The following is a 24,907-nucleotide window of genomic DNA, read 5'->3' on the forward strand; positions in this document are numbered from 1 at the left end:
GAGCTTTGACCTCCTATAAAGGCAGTGGCTCTTAACTAAGGGGCTGGGACCCACTATGGGTAATTAATTTCAATATTACAGCAATTGAATTAAATGCTTAAACGTTCCATTATAATTTTTATTTGTAGTTTCTTTACAAAGTAAAATACATAGCTGTCTTTATATTTCGCAAGGGGACGGTTGGTTTACTGATAAATGGAATTAGAAAGTTTGAAAACCACTGGTTTACAGGATAATCACTGTTATAAAACTGATAATTTATTGATAGGCTCAAAGGTGTGACTTTTTTTAAAACTAAAAATTAGACTAGAGCCTTCAATTTTTAAATATTTTTACGCATATTGTGTCTTTTGCAAAACTCAAAGGACTTTCATAATTTTTTATATTTGAGAAATGTCCTAATATCTTATTGGTTAAAGAAAGCCATAAGTCCCACCTCCAAGCTGTGATTGGGTAACAGAACTGTCCGTCACACCCCCCTGTTGCTGTGATGGTGCCTGGAGTGGAGTCCTCGCGCATCACATTCAGGCCAATGACACGTACCGAGTTTAAACAAACTGAATGATCCTGCAACTAATACGCACGATAATTCAACGAGGCAACGCTTAAAACAGGTAAGGATGTTTACTTTTATCAATTCTCATAATCCTGGGAGGTTACCATTGAATACATAAAAGCATGAAGAATTAATGTATGCCTACAAATTGTTTACAAGGCTTATATAAATCATTTGTTCAGATATCAAAAGAGAAATCTTGATGTTGATGTATCTGGCGTTACTGCCATCAGCAGTTGTTATGGAAGCGTGTAAACTACAATTAATCTTTGGCGCAGATACGAGCATCATCTCATTAAAAATTAGGCTGGTGTTACTGTTAGGCTACTTATATTTTATAATTATATTGCACAGAGCTGAACTACACACTAAAACGTGCGTGGTGTCACCTTTAGTGACTTGAGATGCGTTTGAAATAAAGATTTACCCTTGCAGAGTAATTTATTGCCAGTAATAATAATATATAATTAATTAATATAATATTTCATATTTAGTGTTGCTATTATTTGTGTAAAAGTGATTTATTATATTTTTCATTTTTATACCATCACTTATGGCTGAACATTTGTAAAACTAATTAAAAATTCTCTGAACAAATGGCATTTGTAATTAACATGATTTTAGTCTTGCATTTGGGAATGTGTGGGGGTCTACAGAGGGCCTCTGGTTTAAATAAAGCCGCATTAGTGTTTGAACAGTACAGGTGTGTGAATCCCAAATGGCTCCTGAATAGAAGTATTAATTTACTGAAAATATTGTAATTTATGATATTGAATGATCCTTTCTAGTTTCTCACGGATTGATGTCAACTTTTGTTCAGGCTCCTTTGATGACTCCTTAGTTGGATGACATGAAACATGGTTTTAGGTCTGAGATTAAAGCTGCTTTGATGGGTTGAGAATACATTAACAGGGCACAATGCAACGGAAACAGCCTTTTTTTGTGGTTTCATCGCATAATCTGCATGTTTTTTCTCTCAAAGGTCCAAACATCAATTGATGTTCCTTATTTAAGGACTCATTAATATGGACACATTCAGACATGTATCAAAATCTGAATACATGTTCTGAAGCATGTGTGATGCTTGTGGTTTTGTGCATTTTTAATGCAGTTATGTAGAATTAATAGCATTATTTACACTAACCAATTCATCATTTCATCATGTGTAGTAGAGTCTCTTCAAAATATGTTTATGAATGTCATCCACACATATTTAATACATACTCTGTCATTAAAGGGATAGTTCACTCAAAAAAGAAAATACTGTCATCGTTTACTCACCCTCAAGTTGTTCCAAACCTTTATGAGTTTCTTTCTTCTACTGAAGACAATTTTTAAAGAATGCTGGTGACCAAACACTTCACAGTAGCCATTGACTTCAATAGTGTGAAAAAAAAAAAATACTGTGTAAATCAATGGCTACCCACATTGTTTAAAATATCCTCTTTTGTGTTCAACTGAAGAAAGAAATTCATACGGGTTAGGAACGACATGTCATTTATCAAAATAGTAATCATATTTAATTATTGTGTGGCTGATCTGATAGCAAGAAAATGACTTGAAATTTGGTAGTTGTAGCTACGTGATGGAAATTCCAGATTGGCACCTCTGGCCCCCTATTGTCCCTGATCTTTTCACTACTGAGCTCTTTTTTTCCCCTCTCTGTCCATGTGTCTCAATCAAAACACACACAGGAGGGCTTTGTGTAGCCGTGGCTGTGAGTGTGAACACAGAAGCGGCTTCTGAAATCGCATACTGAGTAGGTGCTACATTTGATTTGGAACTTACTTCACGGCCGTTAAAAAAGGATGTTATATATATTTTTAACATAATCTGGATGTACTTCATTTATCATGTTGTCATTGTCATGTGACTTACGTTGTCAGTTGCGTCAACACCTCTTCTGTGACCTTATGGAATAGTAAAGTGTCCAGCATATGCACATTTTGGAATCTCGCCAGAAGTAGAAGGTCATCCTGGTACTAATATTTTGTGAATAATACTGTGAATTCAGACATACAGCTCCTTTCACATACACACTATATAGTAGGGAAGTAGGCATATTGGATGTTGTGAGGAAAGTCATAGTGAATAAGCAATTAAGTGAGAATTACTTCACTTAATTCTACTTTCTATAAAATGTGTACCTGCATTTAGAGCCAGAGATTTTACTAGCTGAACCCTGTACATGCAACAAGGCTTTTTCTTGCCCAGGTGCCACTGATACACTTGTGTGTAGATCAGGGCCGGATCAGTAGAAATGGCCCCTGTGGATGACGCTTAACGCTTAGTCAGTGCTTCTGTCGCATTGAGCGTGAAAGGAGTCACACAGTTGATGTGAGTACCACATTCTAAATCCTGCCCATGAGGCTCATGCTAATGGTGCTGTGTACCAGAAAGGAGCTAAATGATGAGCTATTTGCTTTTTTTTTTTTAGTAATTGATATTGAAGTTGGGGTTTTAATCATTAAACGATTTTCAATGTAAAATACTTGTAAATTCCTTTAATTTAAAAATATATATATCTGTTAGAGAATAAAGCAGTTAAACCTTGAACCCAACAGCAAACAAAGGCAAGCACTGTATATTATTTCACATTAGAAGAGGGTGTTTACTTATATTTATATATATATATATATATATATATATATATATATATATATATAAAATAAAATGAATAATTCAATTAAATAAAATTTTAAAAACTTATTGAATAAATAAAATGGTTTATTTCTAAAGGTGAGAAAGATGGTGGAAATTGGTGAGCGAGGAAGACCATTATGCAGACACATGCACATCCATGCACTTGAAAGGATCGTTTTAGGATTTCTGCTTGTTTTACACTTTAAAAGAGAATTCTGTCAGCCGGTGAATCTTTTCAGCCCCTTCAGCACATACACACATATGCAGGAAGGTGTTTGAAGCCTGAGGATTTGAGTATTCATGAGAAACATCACTTTGATTTTGTGTGCTGTGCCTTGGTAAATAGAGCGTGTGAAGTAGGGCAGTCAGAACAATATCAAATATAAGGAAGGTCAAATATCTGTATCAGACAGAAGTATTTTTTCAGCCATATAGTTATTTGTTCTTGCTATCATCCAACTATTTATATAAGAATAAGTTGAGCAATCAGTATTCAGGCAATTGTTTTTGCCTACTTTTTTTATTTATTTATTTTAAAAAAAAGAAGAAATGAATAGTTTCCAAAAACATTAGTTTCCATTCATTTTAAATAAATGTTGTTCTTTTCAATTTTCTGTCCATCAAAGAATCCTGAATAAAATGTTATGGTTTTCATATTGTAAACATATTAGAATGATTACTGAAGGATCATGTGACACTGAAGACTGGAGTAAAGGCTGATGAAAATTCAGCATTGCTATCACAGGAATAAATTACATTTTACAATATATTAAAACATAAAGCAGCTATTTTAATTTAAAATAATATTTCACAATATTACAAATTATACTGCATTTCTAATGCAGCCTTGGTGAGCATAATGACGTCTTTCAAAAACATGAAAAAAAATCTTACTAAAAACCTTTGAACAGTAGTGTATTCTATAATCAGTGTAGTTGTGCGTATAAACCTGGGGTATCTGAAAGCTCAGTGCTGATGCCAGAAGAAGTAAGCTCTTGTTTTGAGTGAGTGAGTGAGTGAATGAAGGGGGATTAAATCTGCCTCTCAGAAAGATCTGCTGATTGCGTGTTCATGAAGAGTGTTCGGGTTCTAGTTCGATTGTCAAAGCACTAATCATTTATGGCAGTTACACAAGCAAGTACTTAGAGAAATGTACAACACACACACACACACACATGTAAATATACAAAGCTATAGGATTGTTTTGTCACTTTTTAATGGCAAAACTTGCATTTTTACACTTGGTCAGTTCCAAAGCACTTTCAACAGATCTGATTGGTTTAGCTAATTCTATAATGCTGATGCTCGAAAGTTAAAACAAAAGAATATTGCGTCAAAGAACCCTGTTGAAAACCAAGCTCAGCAGCTTATATGATCACCGCTCACCTCCACCTGCAAAAACACATTGTCACACCTAAAGGTGTATGTGCAGGTGCAATGCTCAACAGTCCTGTGTGGAGAAACTGCCTCAGTTCAACACACCTGGTGTTCTTTGATCAAGAAACGCGTGCAAAAAACATACAGAGTCTAAAAGTATAATGTACATAATATAATGAACTACATTCAGGCAAAAACTAACTCACATATCTACATTCTGAATGATTTAATACTTTTTAGAAGCTTAGGGTCTGTAAGATTTTTTAAGGTTAAAAATCTCTTACCAAGACATTTATTTGAACAAAAATACAGAAAAAAAACAGTAATATAGTGAAATATTATTACCATTTAAAATAACTCTTTTCTATTTTAATATATTTTAAAATGTAATTTATTCCTGTAATGCAAAGCTGAATTTTCAGCAGGCTTCAGTGTCACATGATCCTTTAGAAATCATTTGAATTGATCATTTGAATATGTGAATTGATATTCTGTTATTGCTTAATATATCATTTTATTTGTGGTCCACTGTGGTGCAGTGGGTGTGTAGTGCTTGTTTTATGTGTGCTGTTAACACTCAGTGGCTCTAGAGAGCGAGGTGACGGCACTCTGTGTTCTTATATTCTGCTCTTCAGGGACATTGTTACAGGAACTACATCAGCAAACTCACCCTAATTGCATCCTGAAACACACACAAACGCACACATTGAGTCACATTTGTAGGAAGATATAATTTAGTTCAAGTTTTAAACAAAAAAATCTTGTCATTGGAGTCTTAAAATGAGGATAATTTAATTGTAAATAGTTGAAATTATTTAACAAATGCTGCAAATGCATCAATTTTCCACAAACATACTGGTTTACACAAGCTAAAAAAAATAAGCTAAGGGTTTTCCTTAAGGAAAGGTGAGTTAAGAACAGGGTAAAGGCAGTGTAATGGTCTTGATATATTCTTTGTCTCTCTCTCTCTCTCTCACCAGATAAACGGGAATCCTTTAGTTTAGTCCCTACTGTTTAAATTGGAGACTTAAGGGCCACTAAAAAAGGCACGGATTAGGATCTGTGTACACGCTAATCCCAGAAAGAAGACTGTAGAGTGAGTCTGAACCACCAAAGATACACATCAAGGTGAACAAATGAGAGGGAGTGGCTGTTTTCCATGTGGGACCCCATTTCTGAATGAACCACCAGGTAAAGATGTTAAATGAGAGAAGCCAGGGCCACCGAGAGTAACGTGGAGCCTTGTTACAGCAGCCAGGCAACAATCACAGCCCTCATCGTTCTCAACGCTGATCCGCGGTCTATTTTTATCGCTGAGACAACGCACCAATTAATTCGGGCATATCTGATGATGTTCAGGGAGATGCAGGACTGAGGGGAAGGAACAGCACTGTGCACCGGGCCACTTGGGTGAAGCAGACGACCCTAAACATCTACTCCTTTATACTTTGATATGTGTGTAAGCTTGGGTTGAGATGTGGCGATAATGAGCTAATTTTGGAAATTAACGCAGACGTGCAGGACAACATGTGAAGGTGAGAAAGGACTATCCATTATTTGCTTTTGTAATGAAAAACGGTCACTGTGTTGTGCGTTTATTTTATTAAAGTGTGTTTATAATATAACTATTTATTACTAACAGTATTTACAAATATAAATTATATTGTCAAATATTTTTATTAAGAAATATTTGTTTGTTTGTGTGTAGTTATTTATTATTGTATATAATAATTTTAATTAATTAAATGTGTGTGTGTGTGTATTACAAATATCAAAAATAATATTTAGAGGTGTAGTTTATTATTGTATATAATAATTTGATTTATATTTGTATACACTTAATTATGAATAAGTGTGTGTGTGTGTGTGTGTGTGTGTGTATTACAACTATCAAAAATAAAATTTTACTAAATAAATTATTATTGTAAAAATATAATATAGAAAATTTCATATAAAACAATTACTACAATTTTAAGAAATTAAAATATTATTATTTAAAACGTTATTATTTATTTATTTGTTTGTTTATTTATTTGCTCCTTGATAAATAATGGATTTGTTTATAGGCAGAGGTTAAAAAAAGTGTACAAAATATAAAATAAATAAATAATAAAAAGCAGGTTCTCTTATTGTCTATCATTTCATATCTTCAGGTGGTGCCTTAGTTCCAGGTCTCCTGCCATGAGCTAAGCCCCCCAGTGGCCTGTGGCAGGATGACTGCTGTGTACCCGGCTGGGGGGGGCTCTGTCGGGGTCTCAGAAGTGGCTACGGGTCCCCAGCGTTATGCCCGATGGAGCCGACAAGACAGCTCCGACATCTGCACGGACGACGAGGGGACCCAGCCACGCCGCCTCACCCCTCTGGAGAAGCTCAATCTGGACATGTGTCAAGATGAGAAGATGGTGAGAGAGCTCACCGTGGGCCGCCGCATCGGCTTCTACAAGATACGTGGCGAGATCGGCTGTGGAAACTTTTCCCATGTCAAGCTGGGCATCCACGCTCTGACGAAAGGTACATGTCAGTTAAAAGACTCTGAACTGAATTCTGAGTAATTGGTACATATTCTTGACTTTATTGAGAGGTTTTCCTCACAAGGAGGCTACAATATTGATAGATTTATTTTATTTTGTTTTTGTAGTTGCATTGACCTTGACTAAGAATATCAAAAATAAAGTAATATTGTGAAATATTCTTGCCATTTTAAAAAAGCTCTCTATTATAATATATTTTAAAATGTAATTTATTCCTGTGATGGCAAAGCTAAATTTTTAAATTGTCACTTTTCATTATTTTTATGAAATAAAATAATGAAAAAAATTATTGACCATGAACTTTTGAACAGTGTTGTAAACATAGTTTTATTAGGCTATGTTGAATCAGATATAAGTCTATTTGAATATAAAATGATAAAGTAAATGCTTAAATTCTAAAGTAGTTCATTTTTTGTACAATTAATGTTATAATTAATAAGTATTATTAATTTACTTTCACTAAACATATTGAAACTTGTGCAAAATTATATATATTACAGCTCACCAATTTAGAAGACATTTGGACCAAAACAGGTAGTTATAGTTTATATAGTATATTAATATAAAATGTGTGTTTCAAATAACATTTCCCTTCCGAACTTGCTATGATATATTCCAGAGTGCTGTTATATGAAGTTTTAACCCATATTTTAAAAAATAAAAAAAGCCATTATGTATTATTAATACATACTTCTCACTAAATAGGGGGTTAATGTTATTATAGGAAAATGTTATTTGAAACACATTTTATATTAATGTAATATAATTAGTGCTGTCAAATGATTAATCGCAATTAATCACATCTAAAATAAACGTTTTTGTTTACATAATATGTGTATGTGTGTACTATATATATATTTACTATGTTTATATAAATACACACATGCATGTATATATTTCAGAAAAATATGTTTTGTTTATATATTAAATATATTTATATATAATATAAATGATATGAATACAAATATAGGCATGTAATTACTTGTAAATATTTTCAAAATATATACTGTATGTGTGTGTATTTGTATATACATAATAAATATACACAGAACACACACATGTAATGCAAACAAAAACTTTTATTTTGGATGTGATTAATCACGATTAATCGTTTGACAGCACTAAATATAATATAATATTTTATATATATATATTATATATATTATTATTATTTTTTTTCTACTTTTTATTTTGGCTACACGCGTATGCTTTTTGCTCAGTGTTATTGTCTTGATGAATATGTGTCCTGAGAGTCCAGTTTACATTGATAATGTGGGAAGCATGCCCTCGGTCAAAGTCAAGCTGAGACAACTTGTCTGGTCCAGACACAGATGGGTGGATTTGACGTGTCACATTTCTGTTGAGACCTTTAGAATCGCTGTAGGCCTCATCAAAGATTGCTGTGTGTAAGGGATAGGAGGTTGAGGTGTGCCGTTACAAAGCCATTTGTGAATTCATGCGCAGAGCATTTTGAGGATTTGTAGTGCTGCAGCAGATCTTGAAGGGAGGGTGTAGAATGACATTCCATATCGCATGGCACCATATCTGATACCAAAACTGCTCAAATGTCTTTCCTTTATGACAGTTGATTATTACTGCTGTTTGACTAAACAATTTATTTATTTATTGCCAAACATCCTAGTTGTTTGGGATTTGCTTGGTGAGCTCATCAACAATGACAACATACATTAAATACATACATAAGTACATACACATACATAAATCCAACTATACATATATGTCCTATCAATTATAAGGAGTGAAATGCAGATGCATAAATACCAGAGGAATTAAGAGCATGAACAATTCAAAAATAAGTGCTGTTCAGAAAACATGTAGACTTAGGTTTAATTGCTCTAAGGCGTCTGCCTGAAGGAAGAGGCATAAATAGGTGTCTGGCTGGATGTAAGGGGTCTTTCAGGATTGTTAAACCTTTTTTCTGCAAATGTGAGACATAGATCTCATCAATAGTGGGAAGATCATAACCAATAATTTTTGAAGCAGCCCGAGTGATATTACAAATCTGACTTCTCTGCTGTACTGTGGAGCCACCAAACCATACTATAAGTGAGAAAGTCAGCACGCTTTCAATGACTGCTCTATAAAAATTGAACATACCGACTTTAGATACACCAAACTTTTTAAGCTGTCTTAAGAAAAAAAGCCTTTGATGGGATTTTTTCACAATGCCTCTTAGGTTGTCGTCCCACTTTAACGTAGCAGAGATGGTAGTCCTGAGAAACTTAATTTTCAATGTCCTGACCATTAATATTCAATGGCAAGACAGCGTTTTTGCTCCGTTGGAAATCAAACACCGTTTCCTTTGTTTTTAGGACATTCAACTTCAGATTATGAGTACAACTCCATTCAAACAGTGTAGACGCCTTCCTTCTATAGTCTGATTCATTATTATCTGTTATTAAACCAATGTAGTATCATCTGCAAACTTAAAAATTTGCACTGATTTACAATGTGAAACACAATAATTAGTGTACACAGAGTACAATAATGGTGACAGTACACATCCTTGTGGGGCCCCACACTAATTGTCTTAAAACTTGACAATGTATTATTAATTTTAACTACTTGTGTTCTGTTCTGCAAAAAATCCAAAATCCAAAGAGCAAGGGAGTGATGAATCCCCAATTGCTTTACCTTATCAAAAAGTTTAACTGGAATAACTGTATTAAATGCAGATTTATAGTCCACAAAAAGGACTCTGACATAAGTGTTGGGTGCTTCGAGGTGTTGCAAAACTGAATGGAGACACAGAGCCACAGCATCATCAACCGACCTATTAGCCTTATAGGCGAATTGGTGAGAATCCAAACAGATTTGAGAAATTAGATACCTAAGCACCAATCGCTCAAAGATTTTCATAGCAACTGAAGTTAGGGCCACTGTTCTGTAATCATCTAAGCAACTCTGATATTCGACTTTTTTGGCACTGGAATTATAACAGCTGCTTTAGACTCTGCATACTCTTAACGACCAGTTGAATATATCAGTAAAAACTGGGGTAAGGAAGAACGCACACCACTTCAATGTTGCAGATGATATGGAGTCAGGGCCTGCTGCCTTTCTGCTGTTCTGCTTCCAAAGCAGATTCCTGACTTCATACTCCTCTATTTTAAAAGGAGGACTCATAATACAGGGCCAGGAGTGCCACGTCGGCTGACCTACCTGTCCCTCTATTGTATTTTCAAATCGACTGTAGAACGCATTAAGTTCATCAGGCAATGCAATATCATCAGAAATGACTTGAGATTTTATCTTATAGCCTGTGATCTTCTCTAGACTTTTCCATACACCATAAGTGTCATTGATCTTCAAATTATTTTCTAACGTAGACTTATAATTTCCTTTTGCCTTTTTAACAGCTTTTTCAAAGTCACCTTTGGTGATTTTATAAAGCTCTTTATCCCCACTCTTAAATGCCTTGTGCTTCTCCCTCCATAATATGTTAATTTCCTTATTAAACCATGGCTTATTATTGTTGTATATGGTAACAGCCTTAAAAGGTACACGCACCATCTCACAAAAACTTATGTATGAGGTAACCACCTCAGTGAACTCATCCAAATCATAACATGACTCTTTAAAAACAGACCAATCAGTATCCTCTAAACAGTCCATAAGCATATCTATTTCCTCCACAGACCATTCCTTGACCACTCTCTTAATTGGTGTAATACGTTTAGATTTACATCGATAAAAATTATTGTATATATTGAAATTAGTAGGAATGCATATGTCCCACAGACAGAAGAATATGAATGTTTTCTGAATGAGAAACTCCTGTAACTGAAACTTTATGCTTCGTCGTCATCCACAGACAAAGTAGCCATCAAGATCTTGGACAAAACCAAGCTTGATCAGAAGACGCAAAGGCTGCTGTCCCGGGAGATATCAAGCATGGAAAAGCTGCACCATCCAAATATCATCCGTCTGTATGAGGTGGTGGAGACGCTGACCCGTCTACACCTGGTCATGGAGTACGCAAGCGGAGGAGAGCTCTACACGAAGATCAGCACTGAGGGGAAGCTCTCTGACATCGATAGCAAGATTGTCTTCTCTCAGGTTCTCTCAGCTGTGAGGCATATGGTGAGATGTACATGATGCAAATGAATAGAATTCAGTGAGGGAAATCTGTTATAATAGTGGGCTGAACGTTTACAGGGTGCAAACATATTCTCATTATGATTCCTCTGTTTTCCTGACCTTTACAATTTGGCAGATTTAAGCCATTTCATGCCAGTTTACTTTTTCAGTTTTTCTATAAGATGCATAATTTGAAGGTCAGTGACACAATGCCCGTTTCTTGTCAGAATGTATTCAGAAATACAACAGTACAATGAAAATGCAGTTCATTCACATGATCATTTCTGAATTTAAATACATCTGTATGTATTCATCTGATAGAATATATTTTATATATATATATATATATATATATATATATATATATATATATATATAAATGTTAATCTTATTTGATATATGCATCTTTAAATTTTTATTAGGTTGTTGAATTAGTTAATTAGATTGAAGTCTTTAAAGTATTATATATATTTTAATATAATTAATATTATAGTTGGTAATTATTAGTTGTTAACTTTTTAAAATGTTGCATCAATAAATAATTGTTGAAGTCAAATATTTAGTATATAAAGTCTTATTAGGATAAATTGAATTTAATTAAGTTGTCTCAAAATATGAAATTTGCAGAATTTATGAAGAAATATTAAATGTTTTTAATATAATTAATATTCTAATTAATAATAATTATTATTTATTTGCTATTTTGAGTGTTGTAACATGACAAAAAATGTAAAAGAAAACAGCAAAAATAAATCAGCATTTTTAGAAGACTGCTACATTTGATGTAAAACAATGGTGTACCTTATGTATAAATTAAATAAATAATGACAATTTTTTTTTGGGAAGTATTCTGTAGTTAAAAATTGCTGATACAATTGTCATGATATTATAAAGAAAAAGCCTCTAAAATGCAGTTCTTACACAGAAACCTTTATTAAATAGTTTGGCATTTAAAAAAAATAAAATATTATTAAACATATATTTTAACACACATACTCACATAGAAGATATATATATATATATATATATATATATATATATCCAGTTAAATCAGTTTATCAATATTGTTATTCAAAATATCTGTATATTTAGTAGTTTATCTTTCTTATTTTGCAGCATGACAATAACATCATTCACAGAGACCTGAAAGCAGAGAATGTTTTTTACACCTGTAGCACCTGCGTTAAAGTGGGAGACTTTGGCTTCAGCACCGTCAGCCGCCGTGATGAGACCCTCAACACCTTCTGTGGTTCTCCCCCTTACGCTGCTCCTGAGCTCTTCAGGGACGAGCACTACATAGGTGCTTGCGTAGACATCTGGGCCCTGGGGGTCATGCTCTTCTTCATGGTGACCGGCACCATGCCCTTCCGTGCGGAAACGGTGGCCAAGCTGAAGCGCTGCATCCTGGATGGGACGTACACAGTGCCTACTTGGGTCCCGGAACCTTGCCAGAAACTGATCCGCGGCATCCTGCAACCTCAGCCGTCTGACCGCTACACCGTAGAGCAGATGATGGGCTGTGAGTGGCTGCTGCCAGTGGAGTTTCCCAAGGCCATGGAGCCCTTCAAACTGGACCCGCTCCATCTGGCTGAGTCTAAGCCAGGGGAGCTTGAAGAGCATGAGATAGAGGTGAGGAACGCCCTGGAGGCTCTTGGCATCACCGCAGACCACATTCGTAACAACCAGGGCAAAGACTGCAGGAGCTCCATCACTGGAGTCTATCGAATCCTCTTACACCGCGCACATAAACGACAAGCAGTGGAGAGCATGCCAGTAGTTACTCACGTAGTGAACGGAACCGAAGCTAAAAAGGACCGTCTGAAGATATACAGGAGCCTTAGGCATACGTCTAAACTCTGCATCATTCTGTGATGCTCAGAAAACGAATAAATAATAATGGACAGCTCACAGGAGCCTTAGTTCAGCTAGTTATATTTGATATACCTCTTTTGTTATCTTTTTTCAATTGAAAATGAGATCAGTGAATGCCTTTAATAAAGTAGTCTTTATGAATAAATGGAAAATATGAACGTTTGCAAGTGAGTGAGTGTAAGACTTTTGTCTTAATGTCATGGATGTCATGTCATAAATGTATTCAATAAATGTAATAAAGTGCTTTGGACTGCATTGTTTCGAACATTCCCTTTGCAATATGCCTCTAATATATATAAAACGTATCGTACATTTTCTAGGATTTTTCGATTTAAACTTGCAATAACATTTTCACAGTCTTCCTCATAAATGGCGTATTCGAGGCATGACATTTTACACCACAACTTCCAGGAAGCCTTTCGCAGAAGACGTGCACGCACTGACGCGCCCGTACGTGATGACGCAATTTTTGCCTCGTTGGAGGGTGATTTCATCAGGAACAGGACAAAGAGAGAAGGCACTTCCTATTTGTTGTATATGTCAACGTATCTTATTTCGGTTCAACATCATCAGAGGTAAGGGTTTATTTAAAGCATTTTAGATGCATCTGTGAGGTCCACTTTGCTTTCCTCAAAAAAATTCACAATTCTTCATAATACAGTTATTGTTGAGCTGTCAAATGTCAGACTTGTCACATGCTTTACCAAATACTTTATTTACTTCCTAGAATATATTCCATTTGTCATAATTCGGTTGTTCTGTTCTGTTAGATTTTGTTCTGTATTTATTATTTTCAGGATTATAAATAGCGTTATTATTATTATCAATAAATCTGTAAATTATGCAATACGTATGGTCACTGTGTTGAATATGTAGCAATTCAGATCACATAACCAAATCAGATTCAAATTTGACCTGTTATCATCTTTGCACTAGTAACATTATTATTTGCACTGAGCTATAAAGAGCTTTCGTCGTTTTGCGTGTTGCAGTAGTATTTCCTGTTGGGTTTAATGAGTTGTAAAACTATTTTTCACACACAGTATAACGATTTTATGTTTGCGATTTTGATTTATATGTTGAACTGTTAATGCTGTGAAGTTGTTAGTTGTTATTTGTGTTGTGTTTCAAACGGAAATGCAGTCACGTGATGAGTGGGCGGGGTCTGAACTTGATCGAGCTGTCAGTGCGCAGCGTCGCTGCGGATCTGCCCTGTTTCTTATAGTCTTATTTGATTTCTTCTTCTCCAAATCAGTGTCAGATGTCAGTAAGCGAGGATATGGAGAATACAGACCTGCTTGGTCTAATCTTCCCGGATGAAGACCCAGGATCCGGCGATCTGTTCCTCACAGAGGGGAACAACTTGCTGCATGATTTGCTTTCAGAGCAAGATGTATGTACCCTTCACGTCCAGTGATCTAAATCTAAAAATATAATTTCATGTTTTTTGTCACGTAAAAGCTATAATATAGTCAGATATGAATATGATAAGAAAATCGATAAAAATTAGATACAACGGCACCTTTTATAGTATTATGCATATAGCGATTAGATACAAATGCTTTTATCTTGACAAATGATAAAAACATAGATTATAGATAAAATAACTAATGATTCGATTGTTGCAGATTATATACATTTGTTAACAATTTTAAACATTTATTTTATATAATAATATGTAGTTATGTACATTTATATAATAGTAATAATTATTGTGCATGATAGATGATGGATAGATAGAATAACCAATGATTTGATTGTTATAAAAATAATTATGTAGTAATGTAGATGTTAATAATAATAATAATTGTGCATGACTGATGATACATTGATGGATAGATAGAATAACTAATGGTGCTGCAGATTATATACATTTGTTAACAATTTTAAACATTTATTTTATATAATTATAATAATTATTGAAGTATTAGTAATATAAATACAAACAATTATATGCATTTTATTTATGTAATAATAATAATTATTATTTATTATTATTATTATTGTGCATGATAGATAGACAGACTTTATTGTTGCAGATTTAATACATTTATTGTTAACAATTATATAAATTTATTTTGTATAATAATAATAATAATAACTATTATTATTAAACTAAATAGAAATCATTATTGTACATTCTGTAGATTAAATAGACAAGCAGACTAAGAAATGCTTTTATTGTTGCAGATGCTGAGTGGAATGGATACAGAGGACTTTCTCAGCAGTCTTCTGGGTGAGGAAGAGGACGGCCTGACTATCAACTGCTTGTCTCAGTCTCCTCACGGCAGCGACAGCGGCATCTCTGAGGACACCTCCCTTCCACTCTGCCAGAGTCCACACGATAGCAGCGAGACAGACACCGTCCCCAGTCCAGGCGTCGAGCCTCTGCTTTATTCCGAGTATATGACAGAGAGCTATGAGGCCCAGGTGGTGCAGACAGACCACTGCTACACCCTCCCACAGGGCACAGACGCCCTGCTGAGCGTCCGATCAGAGAACCCCGAGTCTGATGTCTTCATAGATGTCGGTAAGGTCTTATTGTGGTGTGTAGAGACATATGAAATATTCTTGTTTTGTTTTTTTGTTCAAATGGCTTATTTAAGTGTCCCATCTTAAGATTGATTTTCTTCCTGTCAGATGATTTGGATATGGATATGGATATGGATGATGGCTTCTCCCCAGAGCTGCCCTGCTCACTCACGATTGAAGACTCCACACAAAGCAGCAAACCAGACAACCAGGTACATTTCAAAGGATTTTAAGAAAACAGCAGATTGTTACCATGACAACTCAGATATAACGTGCATATTTTGTCTCCAGTTCCAGTTCAAAGAGATTGTTTTGACTGATGAGGAGAGGAGACTTCTGGCGAAAGAAGGTGCAACCATTCCAGCTCATATGCCTCTTACAAAGGTAAGAGAAGTGGTTTCTGATTTATGATGGTTTCATATTGAAGCCTTGCAACAAATTTTGAAACGTAACATGATAGTGTTCACTAAAATGTTATGTCTCTTTAGGCAGAGGAACGGACCCTGAAGAGGGTGAGGAGAAAGATCCGGAATAAGCAGTCTGCTCAGGAGAGTCGCAAGAAGAAGAAAGTTTACGTTGATGGCCTAGAGAACAGGTTAGTGTAGAGAGAAAAACTCCATGACAATCATAATGTCTCTCAAAATACAGGAAGCACTTAACACCTAACTGTAAAGGTATTGCACAATACACTGTAAATCCAATGATTGTAATTGTTATAGATCAGTTGAAGGTATTGAAGGTATTATTAATTCAATGAATAAGGTGTCAGGAATGAATGATTATATATTGTGCAAACAAAAGATGTAATACTGTATTGTTTTTATGATTTACGCTATCGTTCAAAAGAATGGGGTCTCATTTATATGATCAGGAATACAGTAAAAACAGTAATATTGTAAAATATGCTTACAATTTAAAATAACTGTTTTCTATTAGAATATATTTTAAAATGTAATTTATTCCTGTGATGCAAAGCTGAATTTTCAGAAGCCATTACTTCAGTCTTCAGTGTCAACATTATCCTTCAGAAATGATTCCATCTTATTCCATTAGAAAGTTCAGATAAGCAATTATCCGAAATAGAAATCTTTTGTAAAATTATACGTCTTCACTTTCACTTTTGTTCAATTTAATGCTGAATATCCTTATTTTAATAAGTAATTGAAATAATATTGTGTTTGTCTATAGGGTTGCGATCTGCACTGCTCACAATCAGGAATTACAGAAGAAAGTTGAGATGCTGCAGAAACAAAACATGTAAGCCTTCATCGTGTGTTTTCATAACATAATTTTAGTGAAGATTATAATTATACTTAATTGCAAATAACAATAATTGTTGGTTTTCTAAGGTCCCTTATTGAACAGCTGAGAAAACTGCAGGCTATGGTGAAAATGTCCACGATGAAAACCACCACAACTAGCACTTGTATTATGGTAAGTATTTTTATTATATAGAATTTTAATCTATCAGTGGGGTTGTACTTCTGTTGAGTTGGTTTATTTTAACACATATTTATTGGTCATAAATGAAATATTGATGCATTAGTGTAATCTTTCACCAGCACGTAATGTGAACTTTCTGTCTTACATAAATACAATGACAGCGTGACGTGTTTCCTGACCTTTTCTGCTGTCCCTTTTTCAGGTGTTCCTGCTTTCTTTCTGTCTGATCATTTTCCCCTCAGTCAATCCTTTTGGCAGCAGCAATCAGAAAGATCTGTATACATCATCTACAGGTGAGCACAATGTTTGTCATTGTTTCCATAGGGTGCTGAGGAATGTTGTCCTGCTTGTTATTCTGCTGTGTTTTGTTGTACTGTATTGTTCTATGTATGCAATAATGCAGTTCCAGTAAGCAATACCAGTGAAATTTCACAATAATATGTTTTTTTCACAATTTTTGCTAATAATATGTTAATATCAATAACTATGTGCTTTAAATATTTCTCAAGTAAACACTTTTTAAAGTTATATATAAATAGTCTTGTAATCGTCAATGAAAAACCAGTAAAAGAAATACAAGGTTAAAAAACAATTGTGTTAAGATGGTTTTTTTACCCATCAGTTTTCTACCTAAGCACTGGTGCTTTATGCATAATTAAAAAACATGTTTTTTCCTCTGCCTTCTAGGAATGTCTCGAGCCCTGCGGTCTTATCCAGCTATCCTGAAAGACGACATCATATCCACGTCTGCTAAAGAAGTGCCAGAGCAGGATGTCCTCCTCATGGCCACTGTAGAGAATAACCAGGTGCTGCTGTCCGGCGCTCAGAACCACACACCTGACTACCAGCGGGTCGAGCAGTCTGACTCTGAGTCTGGTGTCAACAGCAACTCCTCCGCTGACTTCCCCAGTCCTGCCCAGTCAGATCTCAAAGCGGACGCATCTCTCTCAGAGTCCCACAGGAACTCAGCAGCGTCTGCGGGGATCTACGACGGCCAGAGCAAAACCAAGGAGAGCTGGATGGAGCAGAAACCCACGTCAGTTATTATACAACAGCACCGATCTGATGAAATGTAGGAGAGCATCTAAAACAAAACTTGCTTTGTTTTAGATGAGAGATTCAGTATAGCCATTTTCTCCTCATTGTAGCATCACAGCCTGACCCTTTTTCTTTCGTTTTTTATTTTTTACATGGATCTACTGTCATGCAATAATAGCACTTTTTTTATACCCAGCCATTTGTTAGGAAATTATTGTTATATTCATCTGCACAAATTATGATTCTTTTTCAATGGAAACGTGAAGGAGTCATATTGTTTTGAACTCTGCATTGCGTCCACATTGAGTTTTAGTACATTCAGGAAATGTGTTCATTTGTCTGTATTACTTGAGACATTTTAGGACTTTTGGGCATCTAGTAAAATATTATTTTCCCTTTTTTAGTAAGGGAGCCACATGCGTAAAGAGATTTCACTACTGAAAAATGATCAATCCTAGTGATATAGGAGTGTATTTAGAAAAGGGAAAAGCTATTTTTTTCTGCTTGTGCATTTGTTGTGGCTTAGAACCCCTTCAGTTAAACCGCTGTAAATTTAGCTTTAAATGTACCTTTTAGAGGGGGTATAGTATTGCATATCCACACAATAATAATACATTGTTTGTCTATATATATATATATATATATATATATATATATATATGTGTATGAAAAAATGTCATGATCTGCTGTGTCAGCGAAGCATTTTTGTTATTTTTTTATGTTGATATTTTGTCTGTTAAAAGACTTCCTCTATTGCAGTCTTTTTTATTGATTTCTTTTAATCTTTGGTCATATGATGCACTGATGTATCTGTAAACTTGGAATCTTCTATCTGTAAACTTTTTTTCTGTCGTGATCATGTTATTATTAATTTAAAAATGATCAGTTTACTATAAAAAAATGCATTTTTGTCATTCATCACAATGAAAATTGCTACAAAAATGTCAACAAACAATAAAATAATAATAATTACACTAGATATGATATATAATGGCACTCATTTGACCATTGGGATTCTTAGAAAGTGATCTATAAAAGTCTTACATTGAAACTAGGTCAATCTTCTGTACATGTCCGAGCATGTTATCACAGCCAGACATGTCCGTTTTATGCTGATAGAACGAAATGCAAATCATCACAAGGTAACCTATAAAAACCACAATGATCCTGTCTGACTTTAATGCAAATGCACTAGCTAAAACTGCACCAATCTATTTGACACTTACACAAAAAAAGTCATAACCTCAAAAAAAAAAAAAGTATATAAAAGTACAAAACATAATTGCTTACAATGTTAAAAGTTAAAACCGCTTAAATATATTTGGCCAAGAGTAAATTTTAAGGGGAATTTAAATACACTATATTGCCAGAAGTATTGGGTCACCCCCTTCTAATGAACAGGTTTGACTACTTTAGTAATTTCCATGAGTACAAATCTTAATGTTTAAGCATATAATGATATTCTAGGCAAATTGTGTGCTTCTCATTTTAAAGCAACAGTTTGGACAGGACCCTTTTCTATTCTAACATGACAATGCCTCTGTGTATAAGGCAAGGTTCAAAAAGAAATGATTGATTCAGTCAGTGTGGAAGAACTTGACTGGTCTGCAGAAAGCCAAGTCCTAATCCAAGCTGAACACCTCTGGTGTGACTTTAAATGCAGATCTTGAGCCAAAAACTCTTTACCAAACACCAATGACTTGTACATACACTATATGGACAAACGTATTGGGACACCCCCTTCTTTAGAACAGAAAAAGGCACTTCCAAAACTGTGGCAACCAAGATGGAAATATAATTCATGTATTTAAAAAATGTATTTCCACCTCTGTTGCAACAGTTTTGGAAGTGTCTAAAATGACTGTACCCATATGTACAAGTCATTGGTGTTTGTTTAAGAGTTTTTGGCTCAAGATCTGCATTTAAAATCACACCAGAGGTGTTCAGCTTGGATTAGGACTTGGCTTTCTGCAGACCAGTCAAGTTCTTCCACACTGACTCAATCAATCATTTCTTTTTGAATTTTTTGAATACTTTTGGCAATATAGTGTATCAGTGGAACGCTGATAAATCGTTTTTCTTATGTCCTCGTTGTACCTGCAGATGGCGCCACAACATCTCGAATCACATCATCATTGGTTCTGCATAGGTGCTTTTAGAGAACAATAAATCTATTGATATATAGCGCCACATTCGATCATCAGTTGTACTGTGTTTTACTGTAGTATCGTGTATCAATACCCTACGGGTTTGGTTTCAGATGCATAAATTTGTGGAGTGTTTCAACATGAGCAAATAATCATCCCTGCTATTTGAGTTGATGAGCAAGTGCATCTTTTGTATCTGCATGGTGTGACTCACTCGGCCACATTTACAATACTCTGCGTGAAAGGGTATTGTGCACAGCCGCTAGATGGCGCCTAACATACACTTTCTATAGTTCTAGCAATCATAAACCCCAAATCTCAGTGCTTTTTGACGCATTTCATCGTTTGGCATATTAGGAGAAAAATCTCCACAAGTTGCAATTAAACATAGATCAAGTCATATCTACTCCACCCTGCAGTAAAAATAATTTTAAACCCGATTCCCTTACGATTATAATGGTCTTTAGCTAGTCTACCATCCTGACTATCACAAAGTGCCTACAACCCCTCTAAAATCAGTCTGGGAGACCAGTTAAGACCAAATAAATAAACTGGTCAGCAGGCAACTGCATACAGAATTACAGAACTTCCAATAGTCTAGACCAGTTTGAACAAGACTTGACTTCGTCTACCATCCTAACTACCCCAAAAGTGCCTATACCCCTCTACACCTAGGCTGGGATAACAGTTAAGACCAACTGACATAGTTACAAAGAGCTTCCAATAGCCTAGACCAGTTTGAACAAGACTTGATGCTGTAGTCCGATATGTGCACGATGCTCTTTCGAGATGTTACTGAATAATTGATTAATCTCTATTTACGGGAATAACATTGCTCACCGTTTTAGATGTGGTACTATGAGCTAAACAGGCCTGGAGTGAAGTTTTAGTTATCTGCTATTTGTATGTTTGCATTCAACTGACTGACTGACTTCCAAGAAGTTGGAACAAAAGTTTTGGCTCTTGGTCTCACTGGGACACACTTTCTGCAGGCTGCAACAAAGCCAGGGGCAGGTGGAACATGAGGCTATTATTCCTGCTTTAGGGCCGGCCAAACAGTCATTAATAGGCACACGACAAAGACACGTAAATTAGGATGACTCCTTTACAAATGCAAAAGAGTGGCGTGTGCCTCACTTACCAGTCTTTGTGTCTGTGGGGGTGGTGGGGGTCATGTTTTGCTTACATTGTGGGGACCAAATGTCCCAAGGACATTAACCCTGCTGGATTCATGGATGGAAAATGGTAGCTGGTTTGAACTGGAGCAACAACCACAAATCAACAACCTGAAGTCACCTACATTGTGAGGACCAGCCCCATGATGAAAATGTACAAAATAAATATACTAATTAAAGTCTTAATGAGACTCCAAATATTTTTTTCTGTAAGGGTTAGTTAGATTAATGAACATATAATTAAATCAGTTTATTAAAAAGTAAGGGATGCGAGTTAACCACATTAATTCTGCCATTAATTCCGTCTTCCTAGAAGAAGGATTAAGTAATAAAATGAACTCAACTTCACGCAGTTTGTACTCAAGAGCACGAGCCGTGCTTTGTGTTGTTGATGGAGTGATATTTGAACACCCACGTGGGCTGTTTACAGTCAAGGCGCTTGCATCAGAGTAATTTGCATACACCCGTGCCGCCAGCCAATCAGAACCGGGCATGAGGGGAATGCCCGCCCACTGCCGAGAAACTCAGCTCATCTTGTATAAAACACGGCGAGCGCTTAACACGGCATCACAAACTCACCGCTCGCCGCAGAGAAAACACACGCGAAACGCGACCTAACGTGGATTTAAACAATGACTTTTGAAGAATTTAGTGGACAAGATAACGCAGCTGCTACTGGCGATAGGTGAGTTTCTTTTTCAGTTGATGCTGTTTTCGTTGTTTGCGTTTATCAAGTGAATACTACGTAAGGTATATTGACTAACGCGCCGGTTGTGTTCTCCAGAATGCAGAGTGCAGGAACGGCACTAGAGGAGCTTCTGGTCTCCGCTAAGAAGCAAGAATGCCTTACCGTTGGGGTATATGAGTCTGCACAAGTCATGAATGTGTAAGTATCTGTTTATTTATTACTAAAATTGTTGCTTTTAGTATGCGTTAGGACCTTAGACACTGAGAGGGTGGCATATGGAAATGTTTTTTAATTACTTAGTCTTCGTAATAATGAATAACTGGATACATCCTTATGCATATATGCAAGCAGCACACGTTTAACCGTTCCCTAATCAATTTATCTCCTTTATGCAACCTCAGTGACCCAGACAGTGTGGCTTTTTGCGTCCTGGCTACGGATGAGGAGTATGAATGTGACATCGCCTTGCAGATCCACTTCACTCTCATCCAAGCCTTCTGCTTCGACAACGACATCAACATTGTTCGTGTGAATGACATTGAACGTCTTGCTGACATCGTGGGCAGCGATCAGGATGAGGAACCTAAGGACGTACACTGCATACTTGTAACGGTGAGTAGCTGAACTCCTCTTTACTGCATCTACACCTACACGTTGTCATCGCCTACATTTGTACTACATCTGCATGTCATACTAATATCGCTTCTTCTTTTTTTTCCAAAGAGCCCCACTGCTGACTCGTGGAAAGATTCTGCTCTTGAGAGATTGGGCTTGTTCTGTGAGGAGAGCCGCAATGTCTACGAATGGGTGCCTACTATTACTCTGCCAGAGCGCTGATAGGAGATGGCTTTGGCACGTGAATGAAACCGGAAACAAGTCGAAGACGTCCATCCTAAAGGGTACACCGGTGCAAAGCGAGAAAGCTTTGAGATATTGTCTGGATTACCCTCACAACTGGGAAGATAAAAGTGGACTGATCCAGCGTACGGTACGGTTGGCCGTCCTGGAAAAGCTGATGTTCAGAATCTTTTTTTTGGACGAGCATGGAAAAGTCAAGCCTCCCGTGCCACTCAAGTCTGTTGTGGTGGAGAGAAAAGGACATGTGGACTGTGAGAGCACGTTTGAGATTGACGGCGAAGAAGAGTCTTGGAATTGATGTTCTTGAGGAATGAGATGTGGATTTTAAAGAGGAACTATGTTTAAGTGACATTTTGAAGATGTTTTGAGGTCTAATGGGCACTTGGGATGTTGTTTGAAAAATATTACACGGACGCTAGTGTAACTTGTCTTTTGTGATATCCTGGGGGGGGGAGATGGATTTTCTTATCGTAAAGTTGTGCTTTATGTCAAATATTCACAATGCAATGTAAAAATTGTGGTGAAGAAGCCACCATTTCTGCAATAAATTTTAAAAATAAATACCTTAAAAATGCAATTATGGTATGTTTCTTTTCAAAGTTGTCGGCTTTCAGAAATGTGTTTTATTTTCATACAGTTACATAAGAGGATAGAGTTCAGGGCAGTTCAGTAACACAGTCCATAAGAGAGAAAAAGAGGTTGCGAATGCACTAGAGAAACTGGCATCTCTCCAAGCTCTTCCTGACCTTTCACCACCCATGCACCAGCTGCTTTCTTTAAACGGCTTGCTCAATTGAAGGGCCCCCTTTACAATGGAGGACTGACTTCTGTCATGTGTAGGTTTTGCACCATCCATTTGGAGCAGAGGCAGGGTAGAGCTAGAGATGACTAATTGAGCTGAACTCACCAAACACAACAGTCGAAACTGAGCTGTCTTGACCGTAAAGTTTACAATATAAGGGATGATTTTAAATCTAATATGCGCCTTTTTTATGTTGCATTAAATAAAATTATAAAATTTAATAAGAAAAAATATACATTTTGCACAAGCTGAAGTACATTAGCAGCAAGTTAACAGGAATCCCATTTCCTTGCTTTATTAAGTCGATTCAATTCATTCACTGTGTGCAAATGGTTTGTGGTTTACTAGAGAAAGGGTTCTAAACTACCAGTAAGACAGATACTCATTCGTGGTTTGTTTGATCTCTAGCTACGCTGTCCAGTCAGCTTTGTGCTCAGTCTTACAAAATTACATCACTGGAAAGTTTCTGAACAGAAAGCCGCATGTGTTTAACAGCAAATACTTGCACCAGGTGTTGTGTACCGATGGCAAATGCCCGAAGCATGTGTATCCAAACTTAAAAGAGCATTTCAGGTAGTGCCTGAAAAGTCTTTGTGCACTTGAAAGTCAACCGACAAGAAAGCTAAGCTCATGCACGCACAAAGCAACACACACCTGCTTTTGAAAACAAAGAACGGCAGACAGAGGTTGCACAAAGAGAATCTTACACTCCCTTGGATACTAATTGATCTTTGCAGTTTACTTTCATTAACTAATGACAGCTAATGCATTGCAGTCAAGAAACTGGGTCAATTGCATTGGAGGTTCCATGGAGATCCCCTTCAGGTCATTCTAGTAACAAACACCCACAAAGTTTTTCTTTGAAAGGAGTTTCACGTGCCTTGTTTCTACTCTAATACAACTTCAAATATCTTAATTGTGAAAAATGGGAATATTAAATATCACTGTGTGCATCCTAACTACATGAACCAAAGAGCAATTAAAAACCAATCGGACAGACAGTCAAAAATGGGCTGTTGTCTTTTTCATCACAGCTGTCCAAGTTTTCTCAGAAACAGACAGCCATTTAAAGAAAAAAGGTCTTTATGTATCTGTTTTAGAGTTGCAGCTAACATCTTTTTCTGAACTGCTTGTTGTGGGGAAA

At 36.0% G+C, this 24,907-nt stretch overlaps 3 protein-coding genes across 5 annotated transcripts; all 3 read left to right on the forward strand.

Annotated features, from left to right (window-relative positions):
- Positions 1–484: 484 nt before the first annotated feature.
- Positions 485–13,328, forward strand: nim1ka (NIM1 serine/threonine protein kinase a). Of its 3 annotated transcripts, none has more exons than XM_058785005.1 (6): positions 485–614; positions 5,557–5,767; positions 5,936–6,111; positions 6,730–7,087; positions 10,943–11,211; positions 12,325–13,328. In XM_058785005.1, exons 4-6 carry the CDS (start codon positions 6,790–6,792, stop codon positions 13,078–13,080), a joined length of 1,323 nt encoding a protein of 440 aa, XP_058640988.1. In that variant the 5' UTR covers positions 485–614; positions 5,557–5,767; positions 5,936–6,111; positions 6,730–6,789; the 3' UTR covers positions 13,081–13,328. The 3 variants fall into 3 exon arrangements, with proteins under 3 accessions (XP_058640988.1, XP_058640986.1, XP_058640987.1); XM_058785004.1 differs by adding an exon at positions 2,251–2,315 and having other exon boundaries at positions 519–614; positions 5,557–6,111; XM_058785003.1 differs by having other exon boundaries at positions 5,557–6,111.
- A 178-nt stretch (positions 13,329–13,506) lies between these two features.
- creb3l3l (cAMP responsive element binding protein 3-like 3 like) lies at positions 13,507–19,072 on the forward strand. The gene is made up of 10 exons (XM_058784768.1): positions 13,507–13,655; positions 14,336–14,473; positions 15,271–15,610; positions 15,721–15,824; positions 15,904–15,996; positions 16,101–16,207; positions 16,801–16,869; positions 16,962–17,046; positions 17,258–17,348; positions 17,743–19,072. The coding sequence occupies exons 2-10, from the start codon at positions 14,342–14,344 to the stop codon at positions 18,129–18,131; spliced, it is 1,410 nt and encodes a 469-aa protein (XP_058640751.1). The 5' UTR covers positions 13,507–13,655; positions 14,336–14,341; the 3' UTR covers positions 18,132–19,072.
- A 2,870-nt stretch (positions 19,073–21,942) lies between these two features.
- gadd45ga (growth arrest and DNA-damage-inducible, gamma a) lies at positions 21,943–23,538 on the forward strand. Its single transcript, XM_058784880.1, has 4 exons — positions 21,943–22,100; positions 22,200–22,301; positions 22,505–22,715; positions 22,827–23,538. Exons 1-4 carry the CDS (start codon positions 22,048–22,050, stop codon positions 22,938–22,940), a joined length of 480 nt encoding a protein of 159 aa, XP_058640863.1. The 5' UTR covers positions 21,943–22,047; the 3' UTR covers positions 22,941–23,538.
- The last annotated feature ends 1,369 nt before the right edge of the window (positions 23,539–24,907 follow it).

Source organism: Onychostoma macrolepis, chromosome 08, assembly GCF_012432095.1.
Source record: "Onychostoma macrolepis isolate SWU-2019 chromosome 08, ASM1243209v1, whole genome shotgun sequence".
Taxonomy (NCBI): domain Eukaryota; kingdom Metazoa; phylum Chordata; class Actinopteri; order Cypriniformes; family Cyprinidae; genus Onychostoma; species Onychostoma macrolepis.